At 52.4% G+C, this 13596-nt stretch overlaps 2 protein-coding genes across 4 annotated transcripts in view; one reads left to right on the top strand and one right to left on the bottom strand.

The window, feature by feature from the left end:
- The window catches only part of LOC142560422 (uncharacterized), a 101500-nt gene that overhangs the window by 35937 nt on the left and 51967 nt on the right, over positions 1–13596 (top strand). Inside the window, exon 1 of one of the 3 annotated variants that reach the window (XM_075672524.1) lies at positions 1831–2128. The exons of the other annotated variants lie outside the window; for them this stretch is intronic. Coding sequence (XP_075528639.1) covers positions 1846–2128 — 283 coding nt within the window. The 5' untranslated portion in view covers positions 1831–1845. Of the gene's footprint in view, positions 1–1830; positions 2129–13596 lie in introns of those variants that run through there. 3 annotated transcript variants of the gene reach the window in all.
- Synj (synaptojanin) overlaps positions 1–13596 on the bottom strand; it is a 117309-nt gene that overhangs the window by 84451 nt on the left and 19262 nt on the right. The gene's annotated exons all lie outside the window — the stretch shown is intronic.

The raw sequence follows: 13596 nt of genomic DNA, 5'->3' as shown, positions 1-13596 counted from the left end.
CGGAACGGTTGCCTCTCCCGGAACGCGGTTGCCATGTTTACGGTAAGCAGCGCGCCGTTTCGACGAGCGAGATGTCCGCGGCCAGCGTTCTGACGTGTTCAAACAGCCCGCAGCGTTTTTAAACGGGACTGAATCAGCAAAAAGGACTGAAGAAGAGGTCGACGCGACGGCGAAGGCCAGATACTGAACGCTGGATTGTTTGGCGTCTGCAACTCGGCCGTGTTCAGGACAAGTCCTACTGATCGGACGGCCGCCGATGAATCACCCTATCTCCCCGCCGCTCTGTGGATTATGTGCCAGAGACGTTTAGATGCCTTTAGGATGGTAAGAGACCTTTCCGGACGCCTGTCTAGAAGAAAGCGTTTTGAACAACGAAGATTCCGAGGCCTCGGCGGTGAAAATAGAGACGATAGGCCGCAGATGCTCAGTTCAAGGTCAACGCTTGGCGGATGCTGTCGCCATGGTATAAGCTCACGGGTCGGTATTTAAAACGGTAAGCGAATGGTGTGGAATGCTCTGAATAGCCCGCCTTTGCAGCACTGAAAGAGAAGGAAAGAAAAGGAGACTTTGTCAAGGTCACGGCGTTGTTACCACGGGCATCCAAGTGCAAGTGCAAATGCCACGGAAGTAGGGCGTGCGAGCGGTGCTCAGGTGATTCCCCGATTTAACATTAGCATTTCCGGTTTTCCTTGTTCAATGAAAGCTCTTGGACATGAGGTGGAGCCGTCTTGAGCTCTGCTTAATTGTGGTCGTGGCTTCTTGATCGCTCAAGGATGGATAACAGCGTCACCAATGATATGCGGTTCTCGCTGTGGTGTGGTGGCTGTTCATTTCATGATCACAAGAAGCTATGGTGTTAAATCAGCAGCAGTTATGTTGCTAACAGTTGTCGCCCTTCTAAATAGGGTCTTCCGTGTCATACCTTCATCTAGCGCGCAGTGCATCAGTGAAAGCAGCTCCTGAACACTGCTGCGATATAGGTGTGCCAAATGCCTGTGGGATTCAGGGTGCGTGAACGTCAGTGTCAGAATCATAAGGTCGTCGATAGAAGGCTAAATTCCGCCAAGGTTTGGATTCTCAACGGACATGCACGGACACGACTTCACCCGATCATTCACCCGTCTTCGACACGTCTGAATGCTCACCATCGTCTGTAGGGCGCGTATGCTGCGAGTCTTCGGGGCCGTGGAACAGTCATCAAGGTTGTTGATGTCACACTGTGGGAGGTGTACAGACGGGCGCTTCTCGCGACCAAGCATGCTCGTTCGAAACGTCAAGCTGGAATTCACAGTGGTTCTTGCGAGGACAGGACTCACCGTTCTTCCACATGGAGCGTAACGAGGGTCCGAACACGTTGTATCGGTGAACGCGCTGACACTTCGGACTCGTGCAGGCGTCAGTACTTTCTTGCTGCACCCTTATCCGGGCCTCTCCGTCAATGGAAGCCTCGCGGTTGCGGCGGCGACGGCTACTGTGCTGCGGCCCGCGTATACACGCAAATGTCTCGCACAACCCTTATCTGGACTCTAGCGACGGCGGACTGCGCGGAGGCTTGAAAAGAGCGGTCCCCTCTTATCTGTCACGTAGCATCATCGGAAGAGCGACATCCGGATAATGATCACCCAGGAGCGCCGCTAAACCATCCGAAACTTGCGTCGACGACCTCGACGAAGGAGAAGGGCACCGCTGGAAGCGTTTATCTTCAAAGCGGAACGGCAGCCTCAGCGCTAGGAGGTGATGGAAGCTTGTGGTCACGTCGTCGCAGTCTGTAGGCGACGGCCCGCTGGTCTGCGGTGGTCCAGCTAGCGATCGCCTGTTTTTAGGGAGCGCCTTTCCTCCCTCCCGATGGCACCGTGTTCCTGGTCTCCGGTGCCGACGTTCGGTGTCCAGGTGTCGGTGTGCGGTTTAGAGTTCTCCGCGTTCTACGGACCGACGTGCCCGGGATGCGCTGCGGCTGACGTCTCGGGAAAGACCTGCGGCGTCTCGTCGGCGTGCGGACTTCCCGAGTGGCTCGGCGGAGGCACGGCCACCGCGGCTCTCGCGTCGGGAAGCGCCCGCTACCATCCCTGGAGGCCTCCGCCGCTGGCTGAGAGCGCGTCGTCGCCGGCCTGCTTCTTCAACGACCGCGGTGCGTACATCCTCTTGGCCAAGAGTTCGACGAAAACTGGTCTTGCGTAGCGTATTAGAAAAGACACAGAGGTCGCTGACCGAGTCAAAAGTCGACCAACGTTTGAGGAGCCCGTACGGATTACTTGTTCACGATCACACACTCCTTGTTCACCACCATTGTGTTCAAGGAAAGGAACATGCGGTTTCGTATTGTGAACGACGAACCCGTATGGGTTCCGGAACGTCAATGCACTTTCGGTTTGGTCAGTTACCATAAGTATTTGAGTATATGCCTCCTTGTGTCATCTGTCGCGTCGCATATAGTGATGGACAAAACGAGCACGTGTGCGGCGACCGTGTTTCGGTATCTCGGAGCCACCGTGTTGAAAACTACGGGCGTTGACGTGCATCCGACAACGTCGGGTCGAGCCGGCTTTTTTAGGATGGGATACCTGTCGTTTGGTTCATGGACACGCTAGCGAGTCGAAGCGGATCGGATCTGCGTGTCTCAAAGGAGTGGGTCGACCCACTTGACAAGATATATGTAAACAAGATTGGGCGGGGCAACCGAGTCGCCTATTGGGAAAGAGGAGGTGATTTTTATAGTAGCGGTGTGTTCTGCGAATTTGAGAGTGCTTTTCCAGGGCGACTTTGCCGACGGCTGAGGGGGTCGGGTGTTTGTGCGTGTGAGTGCGCGCGTATATGTGTGTGCGTTTTCTTGCCCTCTGAAGCCGTCGGAACCATGATGGATAACAAGCCCAGCTACTAGTTCTATAGTTTTTCTCGACCCTCAAGGTCTGGTTGACAGGTACTTTTGAACACTTGCCTATCATTGTTGAGTGGTGCGGTTCCAAGCGGTTTTCTTCATTCAACGCCAGACCCCGTCGGTTTGCAGACTTGCTCATAGTTGCATACTTAATTGTATAAATCCGCAGCTTCGCTCCGGATTTATCGTAAGCAGTGCAGCTGGAAATTTTCGGTATTCACAGCCCATGAGTGGCAGCGTTTAAGAGACGTATACGTGTACAAAATCAGGCTGCAGACCAGTAGATTACACGCTCGGAACTCAACTCGAATTCACGCCCAAGCTGAGACGCCCGTATCCGTCAGTGACGTTCACAGATTTACCATGACGTCATATGCAGATATCGCGGTACGATGTGTCGTGGTGCATGTTCACGAGGTTTTGTGAGTGAAGATGGCTCTTGTTTACTGGTTGCTGATCTTCAAGCGTGAAATTTGATTCCCTCATTATTCATATTTCGCGCCAGTTCGCCAAGTACCTCGTCGAAATTTGTCCTCCCCGAGTCTTTCTGGTCATCCCCAACAAGAGAGTGTTATAACTGAACGATGTTCCGCACCTAAATTTCCAGAGGTCGTTAGAAACGCTGTCACTCTTGCCTCGAGCGATTCCATCATATATACAGCTGCAGCGAGGTCCTCACGAGGAAGACTGGCGCGTGACTGTACTCTGAACAGCTTACTGTGGCTCGGACCCGGGTTTTCCCACAGCTAGCGCCCCAGCGTGCGCCGTGTCTTCGAAGGGTTTTTGACGTTACTCTTCCGTGTCAAGCGGAACACAGTTTTCTTTTCACCTGGTCTGTAGGTGTATACATGCAGCCATTTCAGCGCTCATTAAAACAAAACAAGATCTAAGCGGTTCCGCTGCAGCGGGCATTTCATTACGTTACACTCGATTCCATCGACAGGTGGTGCTATGTAATCGGATGCTGATTTCATGGTGTGTTGCGACACCACGTACCCGCGAGCACACGAGGGTTGGCCCCTCCCGCCTTCTTTCCTCTCTCTTCATCTTTTTCTCCCCACATCCCTTTCCCTGCGCAGTGCTGTTGAGGTGTCCTCTCTCTCTCTCCTCTGAGAGACAGTTACGGCACTGCACTTATCTCTTCCATTCTCTTTAAAATCACTTCTAACACACACACTGATTTCACGTCGCCCTATGCTAGCCGAACACCCGCTTTCCTCTTCGCTGCTGCCAACCAATCTCTCTCTCCATATATATATATATCGCTACACACGTGTCCACCCGTTTCTACATACCGCGGCTCGCGCACAAAGCGTGCAGTGTCGCCGCTTCGCGGCGGCTAGCGTTCACACAACGCCCCGCGACGGAACGCGCCCGCTCGCTGCCCTCCATACCGAGTGACCCGCTCTAGTGTAGAGAGAGAGCACTCGTTGTGTGTTGTTGTCCCGCAGCGTGTATATTATATATACCGTCTGTAAGTGTATACATACACACGCACACACATACACACTGATGAACACGTTCACCCTATACTAAGGGGGCTGGAAAGGGCCCAAGCCCGGCGGCAACGCTGCAGTACGCATTGCAGCACGCGTTCGTTCGTTCGTTCGCTCGCTCGCTCGCTCGCGCGCGCGCGCGCGCGCGCCCACACACACACACACACACACACACACACACACACACACACACACACACACACACACACACACACACACACACACACACACACACACACAAAAAAAGTATGGGAGCGCGCACACCCGCCTCGAGCGAAAACAAAGCGTCGACCCACATGGGACTATAAACGGAACGCAGCTCCGAGCGCGCCGCGCCGCTGTGTCGACGTCGGCATGCGGCTAACGGGCTGTAGGTAGCGAATCCGGCGAACCGGGGAGGGGGGAGGGCATGTAGACGGCCGCGAGCGAAGGGCCCTAATCGCGATATGCACGGTGGCTCCGCGACAGTGCAAGTGAGGGAGGAATGTCAGAAGCAGCAGCAGGCAGCAGCAGCTCGAACAAAGAAAAAAAATTAAAAAGAAAAACTGCCGACAGCGCGCCTAGGTAAGGGCCGATTTAGGGCCCATTTACGTTCGAGCCGCCCATCGCCGCAAGCCGCACCGCACGCGTGCGGTCGCGCGAGAAAGATTGCGCGTATCAAACACTTGTGCACAAATTAGCGTTTACATTGTGTACACAGTGCATACCTTACACATTGTAAACCGAAATTTGTGCACAAGTGTTTGATACGCGCAATCTTTCTCGCGCGACCGCACGCGTGCGGTGCGGCTTGCGGCGATGGGCGGCTCGAGCGTAAATGGGCCCTAAAATCAGCCCTATAGGCCCTTTGCGACCGGCAGGCGCGAACGTGCTCCTGGCCACGCGCGCGCGGTCTGTAGGCTCTCGACGTGGAAGTCTGATAGCGCGACCTTGAAGAAGAGTTCTGGTCTTTTTTTTTTGTTTCTTTTTCTTCCGGTAACAGCAGGCTCTACGAGTCCGTAATGAGGTAATTGCTCGGTAAAAGACTGCCGTTAAACGCGTCTACCTGGTACGCGCGCTACGCAGTCTAAGCAAGGGACGTCAAAAAGACGGCCAAACCTTATAAGCATAGGCCTTGGATTGAAGACGGCACTTGACGGCCGCTAATGTAGACGGGGACGCGTTGCGTGTATTTGTCTACTCCCGGTTTATAGCGCTGTCACGCCCATTGGGCTAAACGTATAGTCCAGATGTTGGGTAATAATTAACGCGACTCCGAGTTTGGTTGCAAAGCACGCGAAGCTGTTGCCAGTTCTTGTGCAGCCGACTGAAAAGGTAAGCGGGACAGGTCCATCTGCGGCAACAGCATATTATGGGCCTGCGTGTGGACGCGCCCTTTTCTTGGCGCTTCACTGTCTTATTGGCGCTTCACTTTCTCCCTTCCTTCTGTCCCTTTTCAAGAAATGTATTTTGCGCCACAAAGTATACATAGGAAATCTAAGCACCAACTTGCCCAAGAAGAAGTCCTTTTGGAACATCTTTCTCGTACAGTGGGCTCCGGGTCTCTCTTCCCCGGAAATTCTTCGTCAAGGCTTCCCGATGTGAACAAGGTGACACGGAACATCGTGGCAGCAACATGCCAAGCGCGCTATCTAGGCTTCTGCATAAGAAAATTGGCGCTTCACTGTCTCCCTTTCTTCTGTCCCTTTTCAAGAAACGTATTTTGCGCCACAATGTATACCTAGGAAATCTAAGCACCAACTTGCCCAAGAAGAAGTCCTTTTGGCGCCCTTTTCTTTCTTTCTAGCCCCCCCCCCCCCCTCCCGGCGAGCTGCAGCATGACTTTCTTGGTGTGGGGCAGCTGTTCCATGGACGTTTCCTTGAGCTCTTTGCGTACACTTCGCCTGCTCATTAATTAATTACAAAGCCCTCTTGGCTTCGGAACAAGGTCTCCATCTTCTCGGCTCTCCTTAGATCCACCGCGATCGTTCCGCTGCATAAGAGCCAGGTCGCGGGCTCGATGCTAAGCCGTGCGCTGAGTCCACACCCGCCTCTTTTTCCGTGGTTCTTATAACCGCTCGTCTCACGTCGTTATTTTGGATATATAGGATGATCATTTTTTAAAGTTTACGGATTTTTTTTTAAGAATAGCCTGGTTGCAGTCCTGGAGCTGGATTACTCAGAGATACGGACATTACTTGCCCCAGAAATCGAAACATATGCGACTAATTAACAAAAATCAACGAATTATCTATTGAATTAATTACTTTACAGCAAATGTTGCAATTTACGAACGTAGCCGGTGACTTTGTAAGGCGTATCCACTTGGAGTGGATTTCCAGAATAAAGTCAGTTTGGAGACATGCGCCATCAAACGTGCCTTAAAAATGCACTGTTGCTCCATTTACCTTTTTAAGAAAACGCTCTTTTATGCACTGAAACAGAAGAGTAACTGGGACGCCCATGTATTCGGTCCCACACTTTGGAAAATAATATCTCGAAACTGGTGTCTCCTGGAGATTCACTTGAAGTGGAGTATTTTGTGGATTCACTTGAAGTGGAATACTTGAATGGACGTCTTGCAACCTCGCTGGCTACAATTCGTAAATTGTAAAATGTGCCACACAGCAATTAACAAGGACATTAATTAGCGATATTCTGTTAATTAGTCTCGTATGCATTTCGATTTCTCGTGCTATAGTATTGTCCGCCGCTTCGACTAATCTAGCTCAGGGAAAAGCAATTTGCTACCTGCCACATGCGTCGTTTACAAATTCCGGAGAACTTGAAAATGATCACACTGTGTGTACAGATGCAGGAACGGTACATTTGCTTTCTGCATATAACCCGGCCGTGCGGTCCAGTTCTGACGCACCAGTTTCTCGTTTTCGAATTAACTCGGAGGTCGTCACTGTATGCATTACGAACGAGCCGCCATTGTTGCGTTTCGCCTGCGACACGTGGTTTTGCCGGCGCGACTGCGGCGGGGCGGCAGACATTTTGGCCCGATCGTCGTCGCCGCAACACTCATCGGCAGGTGTTTCCAGGCGCGACTGCGGCGATGCCAAAGCAGGGACCACCCTCTCATTCCAGTCATTGTGCCCGAAACAGGCGATGCCAAAGCAGGGACCACCCTCTCATTCCAGTCATTGTGCCCGAAACAGGCGATGCCAAAGCAGGGACCATCCTCTCATTCCAGTCATTGTGCCCGAAACAGGCGATGCCAAAGCAGGGACCATCCTCTCATTACAGTCATTGTGTCCGACCGGCAGCGCCACGACAGGGTGCTACGAGATCGTGCTCGACATGGTGCTACGGCATCGCTACGACAGTGTGCGTCACCATTAGCCCATTGTACATTCACGTGCTCGTCTTTTGAGGGGTTCCTTCTTGCCCTCAACTGCGAGAGTATAAAAACAGCTGCCCCCGGACGCCAAAAGGAGGGCTCCGATTTCTTCTGTTGAGTGAAGTGCTCTCCCGTCTCTCTACTTCGGTCAAACCTGACCACCAACTCTTTGCGATGTTAAAATAAACAAGTTGTTTCGTTGTTACCAGTCGACTCATGCTTTGCCGGGACCTTCGGATGCTTCCAGTTGTACCCCAGGCCGCCAGGCCAACGCTACCCTTGGGGCTTGCGACCCAGGTACAACCACGGGCGTCAGCGCCGAGTTCCCAACAGATCGTACCAGCAGGTCGGATCCAAACATCTGGTTGGCAGCGGTGAGATCGCCTACGACTTCAAACAACTGTCTGCCAGCGGTGAGATCGCGACAACGGAGGCCAGCAGCGAAGAGATGCAGTTGACTGTATGCTGAGCAGCTCAACGACGATCCGGGAACAGTGCAACGAGCCCTGTGTGATGACTGGTTGCCTGCAGCGGAACGACTGCGCTGGACTCTTGGCTGCGAGGTTTGGTGAGTGCGGGACTTTCTTCTTCTGAGCTTTGCCAGGCTTTTGTTAGTGTCAGAAACAGAGCTGGTAATTGTGGTTGTCGTTGCTGCCGGGTTAGTTTGCGGCAAGACAATAGTAAGCAGTAGAGAAAGCAGCATTCAGAGCAGCCATGGATTTGAAGTCGTTGCGCAAACCGAAATTGTTGGAGCTTGCAAGAGAGTTGGGTCTGGATGTCTCAGACAAACTAAGAAAACCTGAACTGTTAAAGGCTATTCTTGAGTTAGAGGCTGAGGATGACGAGCTGTCGGAATGCCTTGAGACTATTGAGGAGAGGTCAAAAAGACAGGAGCGCGAACTTAAAGAGCAAAAAGAGAAATATGAGCGCGAACTTAAAGAGCAAAAAGAGAAACAGGAGCGCGAACTTAAAGAGCAGAAAGAAAAAGAAGAGCGCGAACACGCTTTGGAAATGAAGCGTCTCGAGGTAGAGATGGAACGCGCTCGTAATGGAAGTCAGGCACACGGTGCAGGAGAACGAGTATTGTTCAAAATGACTGACCTGATGCGGCCGTTTAAGCTTGGAGAGGACATTGGTTTGTTCCTGGTTAACTTTGAGCGAACGTGCGAGAAGCAGGGGTTCTCTCGGGAAACGTGGCCACAGCGCTTGCTCACTTTGTTACCCGGCGAGGCGGCCGACGTAGTCGCTCGCTTGGATAGAGAGGAGGCAGAGGATTTCGACACAGTGAAATCGAGTCTTCTAAAAAAGTACCGGCTGTCTGCGGAGGCGTTCCGTCGGAAGTTTCGGGAAAATGAGAAAGGCAGAAGTGAGTCATATACAGAGTTTGCGTATAGGCTTATGTCGAACATGCAGGAGTGGCTCAAAGAAGAAAAAGCGTTTGGTGACCACGATAAAGTTCTGCAGTGTTTCGGGCTAGAACAGTTTTATAGTCGGTTACCTGAGAACGTGAGATACTGGGTCTTGGATAGGCCAGACGTTTGTACGGTGGCTAAAGCCGCTGAGCTAGCCGAGGAGTTTGTGACGCGTCGGGCTCGCGGAGCTAAGGACGGTCAAAAGGGTGAATTTGGCTCGAAGTTTGAGAGGCCGAAGTTCACGCCCATGAGATTAAAGGGGGACACGCGTAGTGCGGATGCGAGCGAAAGCAGTCCGACCAAACGTAAAGAGACGGCGGCAGCCAAACGCAGAAAGCGGTTCGAGATGAGGCGAGCGCGCTTGTGTTATACGTGCCAGAAGCCGGGTCACTTTTCGGCGCAGTGTCCGGAAACAACACCAAAAGTTGTGTTTTTTTCAATAGGCAGCACTGACGAGAACATGAAGCTTCTCGAGCCTTACATGCGAGACCTCCTCGTGAACGGGAAAGAGTGCCGAGTGCTTCGCGATTCCGCAGCTACGATGGATGTAGTTCACCCGTCTTATGTAGAACCCCATATGTTCACGGGCGAGTGCGCATGGATCAAGCAAGCCGTGGAAGTTCATAGCGTGTGTCTGCCGGTAGCAAAAGTGCTTATTGAAGGACCTTTCGGAGCGCTTGAGACGGAGGCGGCAGTGTCATCTATGCTGCCACCCCAGTACCCGTACCTATTTTCAAACAGGTCCGATCACCTCCTGCGCGAGAAGGGGCTTTTGTTTGGTGAAGCTAGTGTTCAGGCCTTAACCAGATCGAAGGTTCGGGAGCTCGCTGCAAAGGCGGTAGTTGCGGGGCCGACGTTATCAAACAACGAAAAAGGGTCAGAGGCGCAGCAAGCTAATATTCAGAGCACGCCCGAACTGAATAAAATTGAGTCTGTAGCGTTGAAGGCGCCAGATACTGGAGAGGAAAATCCCGATTCGGGAAAGTTAGAAGAGCTATCTACTGATTTGCTCATCGCGCCTACGTCAGACGGACTTGATAGGTTGCTAAAAGTCAGCCGGTCGGCTTTGATAGCCGAGCAAAAAAAGGATGGCAGCCTGGAAAACGTGCGCTGCAATGTCAAAGAAGGTATCGCCAGGAAAACTGCGCGTTTTGTGGAAAAAGGTGGAGTCCTGTACCGGAAGTATCTAGACCGCAGAGGAGTGGAGTTCGATCAGCTGGTCGTGCCTCAATGCTATCGTCAGGATCTGTTGCGCTTGTCACACGGGGGTTCGTGGTCCGGACACCTAGGAGTTAAGAAAACTAAGGACCGTCTCTTGCAAGAGTACTATTGGCCAGGGTGTTTTCGGGACGCAGACCATTTCGTGAGGACATGTGACACTTGTCAGCGGGTGGGCAAACCAGGGGACAAATCGAGGGCGCCGTTGAAATTGGTACCTATCATTACGGAGCCTTTTAGACGGCTCGTTATTGATACTGTGGGACCTCTGCCGGTAACAGCCACGGGGTACAGACACATTTTGACTGTGATCTGCCCAGCGACAAAGTTCCCTGAAGCAGTGCCGCTTAAAGAACTCAGCTCAGTTGAGATAGTTAATGCACTACTGTCCATATTTGCGCGAGTTGGTTTCCCTGCGGAAATCCAATCAGACCAGGGCACAGTGTTTACTAGCGCTTTGACGACAACTTTTCTCGAAAGGTGTGGGGTAAAGCTGTTACACAGCTCAGTGTACCACCCACAGTCGAATTCCGTTGAGAAGCTCCACTCCGTCATGAAGCGCGTGTTGAGAGCGTTGTGTTTTGAACATCGAACTGACTGGGAGCTGTGTCTGCCTGGGGTGATGTTTGCGTTAAGAACCGCGCCGCATGCGGCTACGGGGTTTTCGCCAGCTGAACTGGTGTACGGTCGCTCGCTTCGATCTCCGCTTCGCATGCTTCGAGAATCGTGGGAAGGTAGGGGCGACGACCCAGTCGTGGTGGAGTACGTGCTTAAGCTCCTCGAACGCTTAAGAAGGGCACAGGAGTTGTCAGGTGAAGCAATGACAAAGGCCCAGCAGAGGGCCAAGGTTTATTATGATCGGACAGCCAGGGCCCGTCGTTTTGAGGTTGGCGATGAGGTCATGATATTGCGCACATCGCTAAACAACAAACTAGACGTGCAGTGGGAGGGCCCAGCGCGAATTGTTCAGAAACTGTCGGACGTTAACTACGTGGTAAGTCTGCCAGGAAAGCGGAAAGCACAGCAAGTTTACCACTGTAATCTGCTCAAACCTTATAGACAAAGGGAAGCAGTGGTGTGCATGATGGTAAACGTTCCTGAAGAGCTTCCGGTCGAGCTTCCGGGACTAGGCTCAGTGACGAACAGGGAAGACACCGGTCAAGTCATTAGTGACCTTATCAGTAAAGCACCGCTGTCGCCCGAGCAGAAAACCGAACTACACCAGCTATTACAAGAGTTTCAAGGTCTGTTCTCTGAGAGGCCTGGTAGGACTTCTGTACTTACTCATGATATAGAACTTACCTCCACAGAGCCAGTACGATCCAAGGCGTATCGGGTGTCACCCCGCCAGAGCGATATTATGGAGGCTGAGGTAAAGAAAATGCTACAGCTCGGTGTTATTGAGGCAGGTGAGAGTGATTATACCTCCCCTTTGATTTTAGTTGAGGTACCGGGCAAGGAACCTCGTCCTTGCGTCGACTACCGCAGGCTTAATTCCATCACTAAGGATCAAATTTATCCGATCCCTAACATCGAGGAGCGCCTTGAGAAAGTTAGTAGCGCTCAGTTTATTTCCACCCTAGATCTTGTCAGGGGTTATTGGCAGGTTCCACTTACAGAAGAGGCTAGTAGGTATGCGGCGTTCATTTCACCAATGGGAACATTCCGTCCTAAAGTGTTGAGTTTTGGTTTGAAGAACGCGCCATACTGTTTTTCAAGTCTCATGGATAAAGTGTTGCGGGGACAGCAAGAATTCGCTTTACCGTATCTAGACGACGTAGCGATATTCTCCGCATCCTGGTCTGAGCATATGACACACTTGCGGGCAGTGCTAACCCGCCTGCGCGAAGCAGGCTTGACAGTAAAGGCTCCTAAGTGCCAGTTAGCACAGGCCGAGGTTGTCTACCTCGGTCACGTGATTGGTCAGGGTCGTCGCCGCCCCTCTGACATAAAAGTGGCCGCTGTGCGAGACTTTCCGCAACCGCGCACCAAGACCGATATTCGGTCGTTCTTGGGTGTCGCCGGCTACTATCAGAGGTACATCCCTAGGTACTCTGATATCGCGGCTCCCCTGACGGATGCTCTAAGAAAGACAGAGCCTCAAACAGTCGTCTGGGACGAGACAAAGGAAAGAGCTTTTAGCGCCCTAAAGAGTGCCCTAACAAGCCAGCCTGTGCTACGATCGCCAGACTATACAAAAGGGTTCATTGTTCAGTGCGATGCTAGTGAGCGAGGCATGGGCGTTGTACTGTGCCAACGGGAAAATGGAGAAGTAGAACACCCCGTCCTGTATGCTAGTCGTAAGCTGTCCAGTCGTGAGCAGGCGTATAGCGCCACCGAGAAAGAGTGTGCGTGTCTCGTGTGGGCCGTTCAGAAATTGTCATGCTATCTAGCCGGCTCGAGGTTTATCATTGAGACGGATCACTGCCCTCTCCAATGGCTGCAGACCATCTCTCCCAAAAATGGCCGCCTCCTGCGCTGGAGCCTCGCTTTACAACAATATTCCTTTGAGGTGCGTTACAAAAAGGGGAGTCTCAACGGTAACGCCGATGGCTTAAGTCGAAGCCCCTAACGTAGGAATCAGCCTCAAAATTGTTTGTTACTGATGTTTTTCTTCCTGAGGCAGGATTTTTTTTAACATATTGCTTTTGTTTAGTGTTTCAAAGTGATGATATGCTTTCTAGTGCAATTTTTCAATTTGTGGACGCGTTCTGAGTGATGCTAGACTACTGTAAGGAACTAGGCAGTGGTATAAAAAGGGGAAAGAGCCTGGCAGGGCTTAGTGAGGGTTGTGCCGTGCTTGCTGACTGAGCGGTTGAGTTTCAGCGTAGTTCTAACACTTGCCGGGAACGAGAACAAAAATGTGAACTCTCCCGAAGTCACTTTGCAGTGTCCCGTGCGAACCTGAACGAGAGAACGAGGCCTTCTCTGTGCGCTGCGCTCAAGAAACGTCGGGGGACGCCCGACTTCGGTTATGAGCATCATCGAGCGACATCCCTCCGGACAGCGGATGCAGTCCCCTGTCCATCGGGATCTCCTTCCCCCGGCGGGGCGGTCTGTTGCGTTTCGCCTGCGACACGTGGTTTTGCCGGCGCGACTGCGGCGGGGCGGCAGACATTTTGGCCCGATCGTCGTCGCCGCAACACTCATCGGCAGGTGTTTCCAGGCGCGACTGCGGCGATGCCAAAGCAGGGACCACCCTCTCATTCCAGTCATTGTGCCCGAAACAGGCGATGCCAAAGCAGGGACCACCCTCTCATTCCAGTCATT

Source organism: Dermacentor variabilis, chromosome 10, assembly GCF_050947875.1.
Source record: "Dermacentor variabilis isolate Ectoservices chromosome 10, ASM5094787v1, whole genome shotgun sequence".
Taxonomy (NCBI): Eukaryota; Metazoa; Arthropoda; class Arachnida; order Ixodida; family Ixodidae; genus Dermacentor; species Dermacentor variabilis.
Note: the sequence above shows the minus strand (reverse complement) of the source record. Positions and strands in the feature narration are given on the sequence as shown.